Here is a 15,117-nt window from a genome sequence, read left to right as displayed (position 1 = left end):
AAAGGCAGGCAGCGGTGCTGGAGCCACGGCAAGGGGAGCCCCAGGCATGCCAGGATGCACAGCAGCTGGAGCTGATGTCGGCACAGATGCTGGCCTCCATACAGGCGCTGCAGCTGGACCTGGACTTCTGCAGGGGCATGAACCGCGAGCGGCTGGCCCAGCTGCAGCAGCAGGAGTGTGCAGTGGAGCAGAAGCACCAGGACTTGGTCTTTCTGATGCAGCAGTACCAGGCGGTGATGGGCAAGGTACCAGTGCTGGGCACAGTGGCCACTGGCCAGGCTGCAGCCATCCCCTGCCCTTGGCTGCGTGCCCCGCAGCCGCCCCATCACGGGCCAGGCACCGTGCCTGCCCAACAGCCCTGCCTGCAAACAGCTGGTGAGCAGCCCCCCCAGGGGAGTGCAGGGGGGTGTCCTGCCCACCACACGTGGGACATGGGTTTAGCCCCACACCCTGTATGGAGCAGCCCAGCCAGCCCAGACACAGCACAGGCAGGGCTGGCGTGGCCCAGTCCACCCAGCTGAGCAGAGCTGGAAGACCGCAGCCCCAGTGGCCTCACTGACCAGGGCTGGTGGCACTGCTGCAGCCTTGCCAGGGCACAGGGCGCACCGCTCTCCTCGCGTGCCCATGCCTTGTAACAGGTCAGGGACCGCAGGGGTGCCTTTCCAGGGCTGCTGGGCGTCCAGCAGACACCACCTTGACAGGGAGGGCACCGTGGGGCTGCAGAGGGATGAGAAGGCCAGGAGCGAGTAGCCATCCCACCTGGGGCAGGCCACATCCCTCTGGCACAGGCCCTCCCCAAACACCTGTTGCCCGCGGGCTGTCCCAAACTAGCTGCTCCTCCGGCCCCAGCCTCTCCACAGCAGGGGCACAGGGTGATGCAGAGGGTGCTGTATCCTGTGGGTACCTGCGGGCCAGTGATGCACATCTCCACAGGCCCAGAAGGATGAGGCGGTGCAGACAGAGGTCACCTCCTCCGTGGATGCCCACAGCCATTCTGACACCAGCTACAATATCCCGAAGGAGCATGCAGAGCTGCGCGAGCAGTTCAGCGCCAGCAGCGCAGCAGCCACAGCACCGGCGCATGGGGCTGGGCAGGAGCGGGCAGACAGCAGACGGCCATGCTGCTCACCGGCGGTGGTGGATGCAGAGGTGACGCATTGCAGGCAGAAGTGGGCAGCTGAGGAGCGCTGGTAGGGCAGCTCAGCGAAGCAGTGCTGAGGAAGGTGGGGTGGGCAAGGAGGGGGGCATCCAGGGCTGGGACAGGAGAGGGCTGGAGCCTGCGGCCAGCACCCTGGGGTTGCGCACTCTTGGTGGCTCCAGCGGGGAGCCCCGGCCCAGCCACAGCTGGACCCTGTGGCTCAGCCCCAGTGACAGAGAGCAGCACCAGGGAGGCATCTAGCACCCATAAGGATCAGGGCACACATGGCTGGAAGATGAGGCAGGAAAGTATCCCAGAAGGCAGCAGGCCCCCATAAGTTACTGCACAGCCATGCGCTACAGCAGCACTCGGTCCACCCCGGTGCAACGGCAGGGAAACGGCACCACAGGCTCCCTCTGCTTTTGGGGCAGCACTGGCTGCAGAGTTACAGGGCAGGCAGTGTTCCTCTGTGCAGTTCTGGAAAGGGAGCTCCCTGAGCCTGGGAGAAAGAAGCCAGGGGAGCACAAAAGCAAGTGTCCCAAAACTGTGCTGCAGGGCTGAGCCCTGTTCCTCTTTCCACAGAAACCCTGTGACAGGGTAGGGGGCGGCAAGGCCAGTCCGCCCCCGCTGTCTCAAGCAGCTCAGGCACCGGCACAGCAGCTGCCAGCCCCGAGCATCCCGCAGCGCACAGAGGAGCAGCCAGGCCTGTGCTTAGGGAAGGACAAGGAGCACGAGGCCGAGCTGCAAAGACTGCAGAAGCAAGCAGCCAGCAGCAAAGCTGAGCAGGCACAGAGCAGGTAGGCGGCCCCTGTGGTTGGCCGTCCCTGGCACAGCCAGAGTTCCGCCTGTGCCCACGCCAGGAAGGGAGGGCAGCCTGGCGCTGCCCCAGCTCACCCTGTCTCCTTGCCCCCAGGGAGCTGGCAGCACAGCTCCAGGCAGAGCTGAGCCAGTGGCAGTGGAAAGAGGAGGTGACCCTCGAGCAGGCGCTGCAACACATGCACGCTGCGGCCCATGCCAAAGAGGAGCTGCAGAGGAGCCAGGAACAGCTCCAGGCCCTGGGGGAGCAGGTAGGTAGTGGACGAGCCCTGCTGTGGGGTCCCTCGGTCAGCCTGGCCCTGGTCTCTGCTGCCCCTATGGATAACCCAGGGCCCGGACCAGGCTGCCATACCACGGGAGCTGCAAGGCGAGCGGTGCTGTCAGCTGGATGGGGAGGAAAAGCTCTAGCAAGAGCTGCAGCAGGTGGAGGAGTGGACGAGCACCCTCGAGAGAGAATAAAGCCCTGCAGCAAAGCTGGGATGGGTGGGAGAGAGGGCACAGAGCTCGCTCTGGCTGGAAGCGGCACTAGTGCAGCAGTGCAGCACCCACTAATGCGCCGCCTGCCCTGCAGCTGGGGGCACAGGAGGAGCAGAGTCAGGGCCTGCGGCACAGCCTGGCTCGGCTGCAGGAGGAGCTGGGAGCCGCCCAGGCCCGGGAGCAGCGAAATCTGCAGCAGCTTAGCATAGCCAAAGACACCATCCAAGACCTGCAACAAGAAGTGGCTTCCACCAGAAAGCACCTGGCAGAGCTGCTGCAGCAGGTGAGCGCAGGGACAGGACAGCCCCAAGATGCAGCCAGCCACCACGCAGCTCCCAGTGCCAGAGCTCTTTCTGCTCCTGGGCAGCACTAGCACCTTGTGGGAGCCCCAGCCTGCCCAACCATCCTTCCTGCCCCACCTTTGCATGCAGGTGCAGGACATGGGGGCAGAGCTGGCCCAAGAGAAAGCCAAGCAGGAGGAGAAGATTGCAGCCTATGAGGAACAGAGGCAGCAGCTCCACTGTGAGCTGAGGAAGCTGCAGGGATCCCAGGAGCAGAGCAAGCAGGAGGTAAGCATGCCCCGAGCCTTCCCCGAGGGCACCAAGAGCCTGTGCTCAGACTGCGTCTCTCTCACGAGTTCTCTGTGCCGCCGGCAGGCCCGCTCCCTCCAGAAGAGGCTGCAGGAACGCAGCAGCCAAGCCCAGCACTGGCAGCAGCTACACCAGGACAGCGAGCAAGCTCTGGCTATGCGAGAAAAGGAGCTGGTGGATTGCAAGGTGGACCTGGCTTTCCTCAAGGAACAGCTCAGCATGGCCAAGGAGCAGGTGCAGGACAGAAACAGGCAGCACCACTGCCAAGGGCAGGAGCACAGGCTGGGCCCCTAAACCCAGGGAACGACAGATCCTGGCTCATGGGCACAGGAGAGGTGGAGGACAGGACAGGGCACAGCATACTGCAGGGAAGAAGCTGCTGGTCGGGCAGCAGCAGGGCTGAATATCTTGTTCTCCTTAAACTAGCTCTCTGCTGCGTTGCTAGAAAGAAGCCCCTCACCATGTGACTCCCATGTTATGATGGAAGTTCACGGCCAGCAGTGCCGAGGTAACAGTTCTCCAGAGCAGCTCTCCTGAGGCACCGGCACCTCCAGACCCTCTGCTCAGCCCCGAAGGCTGCTGCCTCAGCTCCGCCTGGTTTCTTCAACTGCCTCAGTCCTGGGCTCACAGAGGCTGGGAAGAGCAGTTGCACGCTGGTTCACACGTGGCATTGGGGGCTCATTCTTTCCAGGTAAAAACCCTGCGCTCTTCCCATGCTCTGGCATGCTCCAACAGCAGCAGGCTGCACAAGGAGAGGGAGCTGGCGGTCACCATCAGCCAGTGTGTGAAGGAGCAGATGTGAGTGAGAACCCTCACCAGAGCAGAGAGACAGGCAGCTGCCTTCTCCTCACACTAACTCATTTGGCTCACACCTTGTTTTCAGGCACTCAGACGAGAAACTCCAGCACACAATCCAGCGGCACATCAAGCAGACCACAGAGCTGGCAGGTGAAAAGCAGTAAGTGGTGAACGTGGGGAGTGGGCCTGAGCTCTCCACACACAGCAGTTACTGCTGCCGTCAGGGGAGCACGGGACAGAGGGACAGCTGCGGGACTACGCATGCTCCTGCAAGGCCAGCAGATCAGGACTCTGCACCACTGCATCTCCCGTGCCTTTCTTCCAGGCATCTTCAAGACACGCTGGGCAGGATGCAGGAGGAAAACACATACCTCATGCTCCGAACACATGAGCACAAGTGTGGGCCACTGAAGGTGAGCAGAATTCCGGGCACAGCCTGGCCTAAAACCAGGTGTTATAGGGACCGGGACAGCTGGGCACAGCTGCCTGTGCAGGGCACAGATTGTGAGAGAGCAGCATCCGCACTGCACAGGCCAGGGCTGCGCCAGGACAGGCTGTCTGCCCACTGGGTCAGTGTAATTCTGTGCCTTGTCCCAGGCTCTACAGGGCAACAATTTGACGGTACCATCCCTGCAGAATTCTGCAGGGCTGCCTCCACTCAACACTCACCTCCAGAACAAGCAGCAGCGCAAAACAAAGCAAGGATTAGACTGACAACCTTTAAACAAATAAAATTATTTTTGTTCTGTAGCAAAATCAGTGCCAAGCACCAAAGCCTTCCTGGGACACAAGCTGTACAGTGATCAAGGGAGCTGGGCACTCTCCTAGGACTCAGCTGCTCCTGGAAGTCTTTAAGCCTCAAAGCAACGGGCGCTGCCTTCTTAGAGGCCAAAGCGGGCTGGGGTGCGTCGTGGCGTCAGGGGCTCCCCCTGCTCCTTTCGCCCAGGGGTGTAGATTTTAGTAGATCTGTCAGGAGAGGACAAGGGTGATTAGTGGAATACGCAACCTGTCCCCGCTTCAGCACACCCATGGGGAAGCTGGGATCCTGCACGCAGCTCACTACTCCTGCTCTTAGCAGGCAACCCATGGCCAGGCAGGGCCAGCACCCACCTTGCACTGCCCAGGGGGTTACGGCGCTCCTGCTCCTCCCGGCGGGCACGCAGCTGCTCCTCAGCCAAAGCCATCTCTTCCTCCATGGCAGACACTTCCTCCTTGGCACGGCGGCGGTTCTCCTGGAGCGAGGCAGTAGCAGGTCAGGGCCAGGCAGAGGACTGGGCAGCAGCAGACTCTCTGCTGGCCCCCTGTTCCCTCCATGTCAAACACACAGGCACACTGCACTAGAACAGGCGTACAGGGGGCCTGCTGTCTGCCAGCACTTTCTGGACAGATGACTCACCTGGCGTGACTTGCCAGCATGTTTGATACTGTAGAACATGGGGCCCAGCTCCGCCAGCCACTCTCCGTCCACAGCAGTGACACACTGCATGTATTCCTGCAGGGACAGAAGGGAAGACCAGGGTGGCAGGATGGCACCCTCAGGGCCTGGACACCACTTCCCAGAGCCATGGCAGCTCCCTCCCTCCCCTACTTGCTGAGGGCACTTCTCAGGCTAGGACTAAACCCCTTCCGGACAATTCCTCCTGGCCTCAGAAGCTATGTGCTGGACTTGGTGAGGCTGCAAAGAGGTTCAAACATGTCCCACACAGGCCAGGAAAAAGTATGGGGAAAGGGACAAGCAGGACTCTGCAGATGACACAGACATGCCCAGGTGGTATAGATGAGAAAGGCTGAGAGCCACCCTTCTGACAGGTCCTTGTGTCACAGCAAAGCCCTCCCACATCCCTCAGAGCACTCCTCACCCTTCTTGCTAGCCCTCAGCTCACGCTCACCTTGGTGGTCATGACCAGCTCATGATACACAATGTAGTCTGGTGTGTAGCCCATGCCAAACAGAGAGCTTGTGGGGTGCAGGTGGCAGGGCATGCCTGTGCGGATGTTCACGTACTCCCCAATGCCCTGCAGAGAGAAGCGTGGTTAGCCTACCTGTTCCCAGGCAGGGCCTCTCAGCCCCCAGACTAGCACAGACACCTCTCACCTTCAGCTTTGCAGCTTGATGGAAATATGCAGCACAGATGCATTTCCTGACAACATCCCAGTCAGTACCACAGGATGCCAGGCTCATCCGCTGTTGCACCATAATGTCCTTGAGCTGGGCACGCACCTCCCGTACCTGCGAAGGTGTGTGGCAGTCAGATCCTTCTCCTGCGTAAGGCTCCCTCTCCCAGCCTCATGGCCACAGCCTCACCTTCCGCATGGCCTTGGCGTGGATGAAGTGCTGGTTGCACCACAGCGTAGAATAGCTGTTGTTCTTCCACTGCAGATAAACATTCAGGTAAGTCAGGTGATCGCTCTCCGGAACAGCAAATTTCTCCCGCACTTGGTCGCTCTCCTCCTCTCTGCCCTGAAGGGTGAGCAAAGAACACAGGTTAGCCAAAGGGCAGAGGAAGGCCCCAAAACGCTGACAGAGCAAACAGGTACCTTAGGCCGATAAAAGATGGCAGGCACAGACAACATAGAGACAATGAGCAAGATCTCAGAGCTGCAACCCATGTCGCAGGAGACAATGAGCATTTTGGAGAGCGCAGGATCCAGTGGGAACTCCACCATGAGACGTCCTGTTGAGGTCAGACCACCTGCAGGAACAGAATAGGGATCAGCAGCTGGGCAGTCCCAGTCCCACAGGATGACAGCTTGCCCCAGCAGCAGATACCTGTGTTATCCAGAGCCCCCAGGATCCACAGCTGGTACATGGAGTTCAGCATGTTGTCCTCGGGGGGCGGATCCATGAAGTGAAACTGCAGCAGGTCCTGCACACCCAGGGACTTGAGCAAAAGCACTACGTTGGCAAGGTTGGTACGCTGGATCTCGGGCACCGTGGTTGTCAGCAGTTCATTCTTGTAGGCACTCTGGGTGTAGAGCCTGGGGAACAGATGCCAAGGGCATGCTCCTCCCATTCATGCCACTGTGTTCCTTACTGACTCACCAGCCGTTGGCCAATGCAGCCAGGCCTGGCACAGGGCAACAACCCGCTCTCAGCCAGGCCAGCCAGCAGCATCCCAGAGAGGAACCTCTACCCTGGCTGAAGCGCGGCCTCCCCAGCACATAAGGGTGCCTGGGCTGCTGTACAGTGTACACCCCTCTTGAGTACAGTCCTTCCCTGGGCACAGGCCAGTCTCAGAGCAAAGCCCTGAGAAAGCTGCCTTTTGCTTGGCTGTTACACTGACAGCATCAAGGGCATAACAGCCACAAGTGAAGACGGGCAAGGGAAGAAACTGGAGCATATCCTTTCCTCTGCAAAGGCACTGGGTTGAAAAGAAAAGGCCTCAAGGCCTGCCTACTGCCCTCATCCCCCCAGAAGTTCAAGATAATGAACAACTCCAGTGAGAAAAAAAAAATACATAACCTGGTACCAAGCTGCAGATACAGCAGTGATGTGCCTACCTGAAGCAGTGGCCCGGGCCTGTTCGACCAGCTCGGCCTGCCCTCTGATTGGCATTAGCCTGACTGATGGGGTAGATCTGCAGCGCATCCATGCCTATACGGGGGTTGAAAACCTGCAAGCCACAACAGGAACAGACTGAAGTCAGAGGAAGGCTGGGTCACTACCACAGAACTCAACTCGACCCCAGAGACCACAGACACAAAGAGCACAGGAAATCTTGGCATACCTTCAACTTGCAGTAGCCAGAGTCAATCACAAACATGATGCCATCCACTGTCAGTGAGGTCTCTGCGATGTTAGTGGCAACAATGCACTTCCTGACCCCATCCGGAGCCTGCAAGCATACTGCACGTCAGTCAAAGCCCTGGGCAACGGCCTCTGCGCCACCAAGGAAGAGTGCAGAGCAACAATACAGAACCCAGAAGGGCAGGGGTGACCCTTGGGAAGTTGAGGGGGGCTTTCTCTCTCCCTCCATATGCAATACAAAAGGCATGTCTGCATCTCTCACTCATGCTCAGTAGTCTTCCCTGCGCTAGTTTCCCCTGTCCCCACTCGGATCACAGAGCGTACATCAGCACCTTCTGGAAGATCTTGGCCTGCAAGTCCGATGGTAGCTGAGAATAGATAGGCAGTACAGCAAGAGCAGGCGCCTTCTCCAGCTCCTCAAGGTGCTCCACAATTTGCTCTGAGGTCACCTAGACACAAAGAGGGATGTAAACGTAAGATTAAAACAACAAGGGGGCAGGACGGTGCCCGCCCCTCCAGCTCACCTCTATGTCCTCCTGGCCGGGCATGAAGACTAGGATGTCTCCAGGAGCACCAGACAAGTGGACCTGCAGGGCTTGTTTCACTGCAGCCTCCACATAATCCTCTTGCGGGGTCTGAAAGGCACAGCCCAGGTTACAGACGCCAATAATCTCACCTGCCCCTTCCTTTGTGCAAGACTGCACTCCTCCTCTCTCCTTTCTGGCCACCAGACTACAGTACACACAAGTCACAACCCCCTTCTGTCACAAAAGGACATTCCTCTGCAACACTGACCATACCTTGCTGAAAAGAATATCAACAGGGAAAGTGCGCCCAGGAATGTGGAAAATAGGAACGTTCCCGAAGAAGGAGGCAAATTTATCTGCATCCATGGTGGCCGAGGTGACAACAAGCTTCAGATCTGAGCGTCGGGCCACCACCTAGAAAGCAGATGAAAGGAACAGTAAGGGAGGGGCATTTGTGCACGGCTGCAGGCTGCTTCCGTTATTACTGAGACAACAGCACAGGAGAGAGCTTCTGCTGTACTCCAGAGGCACTGGCCACTGATGCCAGGGAACACAGATGCTATATGATCTGTGCAGTTAAAAAGACCCGCTGACCTCGGCCCAGGAAGCCTTAAGCCAGCAGAGATCTCTGTATCTAGAGTTTCTGACAGCCCGCAAGCCTCTGGCAGCACTTAGGCACTAGGGGAGATTTAACCCCCCAGAACCAGGGACCAGGATACTGGAGCAGCAAGTGCAGACAGATGCGGCAGCTCTGCTTCCCTCTCCCAGATGTGGCAGAGAAAGGCTGTCCCTGCCAATATTCTGCTTTAAGACCAGCTCACGTGCCCTGTGCTGCTGTCCTCTAGTCCAGGTTCACACACACCTCCCGAAGCAGGCCAAAGAGCACGTCAGTATTGAGTGAGCGCTCATGTGCCTCGTCCATGATGATAGCACTGTAGTTGTCCAGGTCAGCCTCTCGCAGCGACTCGCGAAGAAGGATACCATCTGTCATGTATTTGATCACTGTGTTCTCGGACGTGCAGTCCTCAAAGCGGATGGCATAGCCCACCTGGGAGGGCAGAGATACCAGTAAGTCTTCCAACAGCCCCACGCACTCACTGTCACCAAGCTGCAGCGCTGCACCCCCTGCCAGACTCACCTCCTCTCCCAGACGCACCCCCATCTCTTCACTGACCCGCTTGGCAACCGACATGGCTGCCACTCTGCGGGGCTGGGTGCAGCCAATCATGCCGTAGTCTGTGTAGCCATCCTCATGGAGGTACTGCGTCAGCTGAGTCGTCTTCCCGCTCCCCGTCTCCCCCACCACAATCACAATGCTGTTGTCTCTGAAAAAAGGGAAAAATTATTTCTTCATACACCACAAAGAAGAGCTTTTTCATTCACAGCCCTGCCTGGCCACCCAGCGTCATCCTCTCGTGCTGGAGAGCTGCCACCAACCACACAAAGCAGTGGGCTTTGTTTCCTGAGGGCACAGCTGCCAAACAGGCCATGGACCTAGAAGAATTTCTCACTTGCGTTCCTGAGACATAGGCCAATGCCTTGGGGATGCTCTATGACCACAGCAGCCATACCTGAGGATGGAGAGCAGCTCCTGCTGCACAGCAAAGATGGGCAGATACTGTCTCTGCTCCAGGATTGATTTCTTCTTGGCAAACTCACTGCTGGCTTCACTTTTTTCTTTCATGTGTTCGGCAAACTTCTGCTCGGTCCTAAGAAAACATCACAAGTCCTGAAACTGCCTTTCCGCAGACATGCGACAGCCCCTGTCACCAGCTGAGAAGGAGCAATTCAAAGCAAGCTCCTACTTGTAATCCACTTTGCCATCTTCTGTCACCATCTCGTCCTTCTCCTCCTCTTTCTTGATCCCCATAATGTCACCCAGTTTTGTGCCTGCCAGCTCCCAGTGCTTATGCTGAGCCTGGAAGGACAGAGAGTAGTATAACTTCGCCATAGCAAGCACTGACTAATCCTCCTTCTCCTACCCATAAGACTAGGAAAGCATATTAGCCCCATAGTTCCCACTGCCACAACACAGAATGCACACCTCATTCCTACACCAAGTGCCCCTCTCCCAAGTGAACTGGAGCAGAGCTTTTAGACACTGGTCTGGATACAGAGACTTCAAGAACAGGATGACCAACCGCCTCCTAAGAAAACTGTTCCAGCTGCTGACCCTTCCGTTAAATTTGAACTTAAACCTACACACATCTGAACCAAAGATAATTTTCCTGCTCTTGACAGCTGCTCACAGGCCTCTCTCTCATCTTCCTGTTTGCTCTCATCTCTGAGCAGTTTAGCTTCCACCTCCATTCTACTCCTAGTATAGGCAGCTCAAATCCAGCTCAGCTTCAGTTTATAAGGAACACATCTGTGCTATCCTCATAGCTATCACACAAGCTTTAGAGCAAGTCTGTAGAAAACACCCCCAAAAACTAACATCCTACCATACCGCATACTCCTCCTCACAACTCTTCTGCCTAGATATGACAAGATATGCTGGCTATCCCCAAGCTACCTTGCGTTCTTCCACCTGCTCTCTTCTCTCGTGATCCAAATGTCCTTTGGATCAGATTCCTCTGCACAAGTGCACAGAGATTCATGTCCCAAGCAGTGCCTGAGGAAATGACATCACATCAGCTGCTTATGAGACGATGCAACGAGCTGGGCTGCCAGGATACCCCAGGTCATAAAAATATGAACTGCTTATCATCATTGCTGCCAAAGCCTGTACTCTGCAAATTCCAAACAACGGCTGTGAGGCACTACATAACACGCACAGTGTGAGGTAGTAAGCCAAAAGGTCACAGCATACCCTCTTACGCTCCTTTTGCTCCCTGTGCTTGCGCACCAATTGGCTGCCTTTCCGGGCTATGATGGCCAAATCTGAGGTGGCATCCTTGACAGGGATGACTGGCTCTGGCTAGAGGAAAGAGGTATTGCTTCAGTACAGAGAGCTGCCGCTTGCAAGGCTCCCTGTCATCAGCACCTTCAGCCACAGTCTGTACCTGCTTGGTGAACACAATCCTTCCGTCTAGGAAAGGGGGCACCAGGTTGTGCACCAACAGATGTACTTTAGCAGAGTTATCCTCTTCAAAATCTTCATCCACTTCAATCCGATGAACCACACCACTGGTCAGCATGCGATTTGTCTCCCAGCGCTCATTATCCTGCAGGAAACAACGCACCAGAAAATATAGAGAAGCCCCACAGAAAGCCCAAGAGATCACACTAGAACACTGAGCTCAGGTCTGGCCCCGCACTGACAACGGGATGAAAGTGGCAGCTCCAGCCCCGGGAGCCTGCAGGCGAGCACTGGGGAAGAAACAGTAACTGGAAGCAGCAGGGTATGGGAAACACAGGCTGGCTGTATGAAGCAACAGGACTGTCTCCAAGGAATGCAGGACACTGTCCACAAGGCCCCTGCCATACTTGGAACACTCCAGGAAGTCTGGACATAATCCTGTTTGTGTGCTGAGAGAGCAGCCCCCGGCATCCACTGGGCCAACAGAAGACAACCCTAGTAACGCAACTCGCACCCCAGAACAGCAGGAGCACAGCCCTCTGCATTCCTGCTACCCTGGACACTGTGATCCACCACAGTCACTCTGACTGTGAGTTCTGCCCCACGCAGGAGACGCGAGGCTGCACTTCCCAGGGGAACTTAATGGTTTCCCTGTGAGCCCTCGTTCAGCCAGAGCCAGGACAGACTGTCCTTCTCCACCTCAGGGCAAGGGTTCAGCCTTTGCCGCCCACAAGCAGATCTCTCCAGGGGCAGCAAAACCCACAGGTTCAGAGCAGCCGACCCCGCATCTCATCCCTACCTCATTGATCTGCCGCCGCTGCGCCGAGATGCGCTTCTGCCTCTGCTTGTGCAAGTGCTGCTCCCGCTTCTTCACGTACTCCTCGGAGGAGTAGGCCAAGGGGTTATGAAACTCGTCATAGCCCTCATCCATCATGTACCAGTCCCGGTCAGCTTGCTGGGAGGGGAGACGTGTGCTCCTGAGCTCTCACGGCCCTGCAGTCCCCTGCAGCACACGCCCGCAGACATGCTCCCCAGGCCGCGTCCTCCCGCAGCTCCCCAGGCCGCATCCTCCCGCAGCTCCCTGTCTGGCCGTTCCCACCCTGCCGCCCAGCCAGTCAAGCCCTGCAGCCCCCAGTCCGCTGCCGACCCGCTCCTCGCCCGCCTTCGAGCTCTCACCCGCTGGTCATCCTCCCACTGCTGCCGCTCCTCCTCAGTCTCAAAGGCAATGCCCTCCTCCCCGTCTGCACGTCGCCCTGGAGGGAGTGAGCTGGTCAGTCCGGGCGCCGGCACAGCCGCTCTGGAAGGAACCCCAGAGGGCGCGACCTCGTGCTGTGCAGTGGAAGGGGAGTCTGCCCTGCCCTGCCCTGCCTAGGCCGCTCAGCCCAGGCTCCTCACCTCTCCCTCTGGACAGCCGTGGCGTGGCCCCCAGGTGTCTCCGGTCGTCAGCCCACTCGTTGTACTTGTATGACGGCGTGGGCAATGGCGTCTTCTCAGAGTACCTGCTCCTCACAGACCTGAAAAAATAGCACAAGGGAGGAATTGGTGCTCGTAGCCAGGCACTACGCTTGCACACACCCTCCCCTTTTGGCAGCTCAACCGCTCACAGCCGCAGCCCCAGGTACCGATACCTGTCGCGGTCTCTCCGGTCCGTGTCCCGCAGTGATGATGCCCGGTGGCTGCGCTCTGAGTCTCGATGGGAAGGCGTGGGTGAGGGAGACTCCCACTGCGAGCGGCGGGCGCTGCTGCAGCCACTATCATCTTCCTCCCAGCTGGAGCGAGATGGCGTGGCTGCATCTAGCAGAGGAGATGGGGTTTGACACCTGATGTTCAAACAGTGATCCCAGGCACCTGGAGCCACCTTACACCTTCTAGCAAGGAGCACAGACAGAGGGTACCCATTTGCTCCCCTCCTAAGAGAAGGGGCCAACCCAGCGAGTCCAAGAAAAACTGACAACGGACCACATTTCTATCACATAGACCCAGAACAGACCCCCCTGAACAGAGATCAGCCAGATTTTCACACACACACAGCTGGCAGATTGCTCCCAGACCCAGGTCAAGCTAGGAGTTTTATGCTTGCCCTAACCACACGTGTTAAGAAATACAGGCTTTTCTAGCCACGCTTGTCCCGACAAAACCAGCAGGAAACAAAAAAAAAAGAACAAGCCTCTTCCTGTTAAGTCTCGCACAACCACCCTACCGTGTCCCACTCCTACCTTTGGGGCGATGTCTGGGACTCTCTGGTTCGCTCCTCCTGCTGCTCCGCTCTGACGAGCCACCTCTCTCTGATCTGCTGCTGTGACGACTCCTGTCCTGCTCCTCTGCAAAAAGAAAGATCAGCTGCCCAGTGCACAAACAGCCTTCCCAAGTCTGCTGCAGCAAACACCATGAACATTAGCTAAGGACTACAAACAGGCAGAGGGACAAGCCCAAACCCTAAGCCAGAAGGGCCACAAAGGTCTATGAGCAGTTACCGCGGTCCCGTTTATGATCCTGGTCCCGATCCCTACTGCGTTCCTTCTTTCGTTCCTTCTCCTCCTTGGAGGAGGCAAAGACACCATGTTCCCGACGCTCCCTTTCCCGCTGCCGGTTGCGTTCCCAAAACTCCTCACTGACACCCCCTGTGTAGGAAGGTGTTTCCACGTGGACAGATCGGTAATGCCTGGAAAAGCAGAGCAAAGAGAAGAAAAGCTCAAGTGTTGAGGAATAGCTGGCCTTTGACTTGTCCCATACAACTCTGGTTCTACGCTCTGCTACAGCACAAGCTCATGGCTGAAAGCGCTCTCTCCGTACTTCGCTAACGGCCCACCAAGCCTGCCGATGCTCTCAGACGCTTGCACTTCTGAGCAGGCTGCTGCCTGCAGGCACCAGGAAGCAGACAGCCTCACAGCTAGGACGGCTGGTGTTTGCAAGGCCACCAGCGCCTAAAAGCGTCATAATGCCTCCGGGAGGGCTTTTCCCAGGCCTCAGACCTACAGAGGTGCCCACAGCCCTCCCCCGGGAGATCTCCGGACCTCCCCGCCACGCAGGGGGCGAGGGCCCCGCCGGTTTCAGGGCGCAGGCCCCACAGGCGCGGACAGCGCTCGCACCCCTTGCCCGCGGCAGGGACCCAGCGGCTGTAAAGCGCCCGGTGCCGCCGCTAACACCAGGAACCCCCGCGCCGACCCCACCTGTCCTTGCGGGCGCTCCGGCTGCTCCGACCGCTCTCCTCCTCCTCGTCTTCCTCGGGGCTGCCCGCCTCGTCGCGGCCCTCTTCCCAGTCCTTGTAGGAGGAGACCCGCGACCGCTTTCCGCCGGCCGCCTCCTCCTCGCGCTCCCGCCGCTTCTGGGCCGCCAGCACGTCCAGGCCCAGCAAGGAGGCCCGCGGAGCCGGCGCCTTGAAGACATGCTGCTCGGCGGCGGCGCTCCGCTTCCGCAGGACCAGCCCGCCGGCCTCGGCGTCCGGGCTCGTCCCCGCCAGCCGGTGCAGGGACTCCTCGCTCGCCTCGGCCATCGCCGCCGACCGCTACCACGCGGCGCAGGGCTGGGCCGCCGGGCCGCGGCGGGCACCCATGTGTCCTGCGGGGCGCAGCTCAGCTCAGCGGGCCCCGCTCCGCTCCCACAACCCCTGCACCCGCCCGCAGTTGCCTCAGCGACCGTAAACCGGACACCTCAGCGCCGCCATAGCCACCCCACAGTGCTCCGCGGGGAGAGCTGCTCTAGCACACCCGCACCATAGACATAGCGGCCAGAGCCGGTAGCGGCGGCGAGCACCATAGAGTCCAAGCACTGCTAGACAAGACGCGCGATTCGGCGGACTTCCGGCGTGGGAACAGAAGTGGGGTCACGTGGTAGAGGGAGGCGTTCCGGCCGCGGAGGGCGCGGCCGGAAGAGAGCGCGTGGGGGAGGGCGGGGCGGGGAGCGCGCGCGGCGGGGGGACCCCACAGGCACCCCCGCACACACACGGGGGGGGGGGAGAACCCCACAGGTACCCCCGCACACACACGGGGGGGGGGGAGAACC

The 15,117-nt window shown here is 58.7% G+C and overlaps 1 protein-coding gene across 1 annotated transcript; it reads right to left on the bottom strand.

The window, feature by feature from the left end:
• Positions 1–4,534: 4,534 nt before the first annotated feature.
• Positions 4,535–14,858, bottom strand: DHX38 (DEAH-box helicase 38). The gene is made up of 26 exons (XM_086758171.1): positions 14,286–14,858; positions 13,590–13,777; positions 13,332–13,436; positions 12,744–12,909; positions 12,511–12,629; positions 12,292–12,368; positions 11,915–12,070; positions 11,099–11,260; positions 10,906–11,013; positions 9,899–10,011; positions 9,665–9,802; positions 9,232–9,418; positions 8,956–9,141; positions 8,367–8,507; positions 8,091–8,201; positions 7,899–8,015; positions 7,547–7,654; positions 7,320–7,432; positions 6,589–6,797; positions 6,357–6,511; positions 6,124–6,279; positions 5,914–6,048; positions 5,709–5,834; positions 5,216–5,311; positions 4,930–5,051; positions 4,535–4,785 (listed from the first exon to the last, which is right to left on the bottom strand). The coding sequence occupies exons 1-26, from the start codon at positions 14,606–14,608 to the stop codon at positions 4,701–4,703; spliced, it is 3,702 nt and encodes a 1,233-aa protein (XP_086614297.1). The 5' UTR covers positions 14,609–14,858; the 3' UTR covers positions 4,535–4,700.
• Positions 14,859–15,117: the final 259 nt, after the last annotated feature.

This window comes from Chlamydotis macqueenii, chromosome 13, assembly GCF_036417535.1.
Source record: "Chlamydotis macqueenii isolate bChlMac1 chromosome 13, bChlMac1.mat, whole genome shotgun sequence".
Classification (NCBI taxonomy): domain Eukaryota; kingdom Metazoa; phylum Chordata; class Aves; order Otidiformes; family Otididae; genus Chlamydotis; species Chlamydotis macqueenii.
The sequence above is the reverse complement of the archived record's forward strand: the minus strand, read 5'-3'. Positions and strand labels throughout refer to the sequence as shown.

Excerpts from the sequence above, each read along its gene's own strand:
- DHX38 (XM_086758171.1), bottom strand. The coding sequence starts at position 14,608 with ATGGCCGAGGCGAGCGAGGAGTCCCTGCACCGGCTGGCGGGGACGAGC. Across the intron at positions 11,014-11,098 it reads GGATTGTGTTCACCAAGCAG|CCAGAGCCAGTCATCCCTGT; the intron begins GTACAGACTGTG and ends TCTTTCCTCTAG. Across the intron at positions 7,433-7,546 it reads CTGGCTACTGCAAGTTGAAG|GTTTTCAACCCCCGTATAGG; the intron begins GTATGCCAAGAT and ends TGTGGCTTGCAG.